Source organism: Caenorhabditis briggsae (assembly GCF_000004555.2).
Source record: "Caenorhabditis briggsae complete genome, chrIII, whole genome shotgun sequence".
NCBI lineage: Eukaryota > Metazoa > Nematoda > Chromadorea > Rhabditida > Rhabditidae > Caenorhabditis > Caenorhabditis briggsae.
The window spans coordinates 10736877-10738638 of NC_013490.2; the positions used below are offsets into that span (position 1 = coordinate 10736877).

A 1762-nucleotide genomic window follows, 5' to 3' on the forward strand; every position below is an offset into this window, starting at 1 on the left:
GATCCGGGTGTCGTTCTATTAGAGGTTTTACGGTAACTCATTTTTAGTACAAAATAATATCGCTTTTTTTATTTTTGCAATCTGTGACCTTCAACCCATCTGGCGAACCAGAGGCCGTATTCATGAACATTTACTTTTAGGTAAATAGAACGTGTAATGATTTACAAAGAGGAAAATAGAGTGATTGGTATTCATGAAAGTTTGGTAAAAGAAAGCATTTTCCTTCAGATTTACAGTGACTTTTCTTTCACGTCACTGATATTTTCTTTTTCTTCTCGATTTTTCAGTGATAATTTTGTGTAAATATTTACACCTGCAAATCGATTTACTAGAAAATGGATTTACCGTATTCACAAAAGGATTTGCTCTAGTAAATATTTACTCTTGTAATATGTGAGGAAACAAGAATGATTCTGTGTTTTTTATCAGTTATTACAGGGCTGTCCAAAACGAAGGCCGTGCCTCGGCCGGCCTCGAAAAAGCCTCGGCCGAAGAAAAAAAGGCCTCGGCGCGCTCCATTGAGAAAAAGCCTCGCGAGGCCTCGGCCGGCCTCGGCCGGCCTCGCAAATGTGACTACGGTCAGCAAGTCGCATATTTTACGACAAGTTGCGTATTTTTTTTAATTTTTTGTTTTTTCTCGCTCTTTTTCAGCAAATCACGATTTTTCGAGACTTTTCTCGATTTTTCCATCGATCTGTGGCGACATGAACATTTCGAACGCCAGTGATGGTCGGTTTAAGCCGATTTATTCATTTGTTATAACCGTTATTCAATTTCAGACACAATTCAGATGCCTCAATGGTTCATTGATCCCAACAAAATCGATTGTGAATTAGTGATAAAGAACAAAAAGGAAGGATTCGGCGGTTTTTATGCTAGTTGAAATTTTTTTTTGTTGAAAAAATTAGTTCTTTTTCAGAAAAAATGCACTGATAAACAGGGATACATGCGAGTGGTGTTTGTTCATCATGCGACCGGCGCAGAGAACGCCGTCAAATTTTTGAAGTGTGAATCTTGCTCGAGCATTATAGGAGATAACGGTGGCCATTTGCAGTGGCAAAAACCATTTTTATATTAATTATGATGAAACTATAGGCGCCACCAGAAAAAACACAGTACATCTGGAAATTCTACGTCCCGTATCGTTTTGAATGCTTCAAAACTGGATGTATCGAGATTGCTGTCACGATTTTTTGCCACAACTGGAAGGCCATTGCACGAAATGGAAAATTCTTCGTTTAGAACGTTGGTCGGCGATTTATTGAATCTCGGGTATAATTATTTTTAAAAAAAGTTCTCATTGTAAATTGTATTGTTCAGCAAGCGAATGGATCCAACATCAGTACCAATGTCGCTTATTCCCAGCAGAAGTTCTACGCGACGGTATACCTTGGAAAAACTGGACAATGAAATTGCAAAGTTACGAACTCTGGTGATAATCGACTCATGGCCATTTGTAAAAGGGAATTTTCAGGTGTTGCCTATTGCGAAATCGGGATACCTATCGTTCATGGCTGATTTTGGTCGAGTTCACGAAGATTTTTTGTGCCTGAAGGCTTCTTATTTGGAAGAAAGGATTGACGAAGATGGTAGTCTGAAATGGGTGACACTCGTCGTTCCAATCGCCTATATGTCAGTGTCCGGAGATGTGAAAGATGCGAATAATGTACGTGATGCTATCAAGTTCACTTGCCAAGACTACATTTCAGATTTTCATTATGATCAAACAAGCCGTTTTGAATTTTTTGGCGAAGATTTTGAT

The 1762-nt window shown here is 38.7% G+C and overlaps 1 protein-coding gene across 1 annotated transcript in view; it reads left to right on the forward strand.

Moving 5' to 3' along the window:
• Positions 1 to 156: 156 nt before the first annotated feature.
• The window catches only part of CBG10705, a gene marked incomplete at both ends in the record, with an annotated part of 2197 nt that continues 591 nt past the window's right edge, over positions 157 to 1762 (forward strand). Inside the window, 10 exons of the mRNA XM_002648726.1 lie at positions 157 to 235; positions 288 to 393; positions 439 to 605; positions 652 to 729; positions 780 to 874; positions 920 to 1005; positions 1096 to 1272; positions 1321 to 1432; positions 1475 to 1666; positions 1710 to 1762. The exon at positions 1710 to 1762 is cut by the window's right edge and continues 591 nt beyond it. Coding sequence (XP_002648772.1) covers positions 157 to 235; positions 288 to 393; positions 439 to 605; positions 652 to 729; positions 780 to 874; positions 920 to 1005; positions 1096 to 1272; positions 1321 to 1432; positions 1475 to 1666; positions 1710 to 1762 — 1145 coding nt within the window. The remainder of the gene's footprint in view (positions 236 to 287; positions 394 to 438; positions 606 to 651; positions 730 to 779; positions 875 to 919; positions 1006 to 1095; positions 1273 to 1320; positions 1433 to 1474; positions 1667 to 1709) is intronic.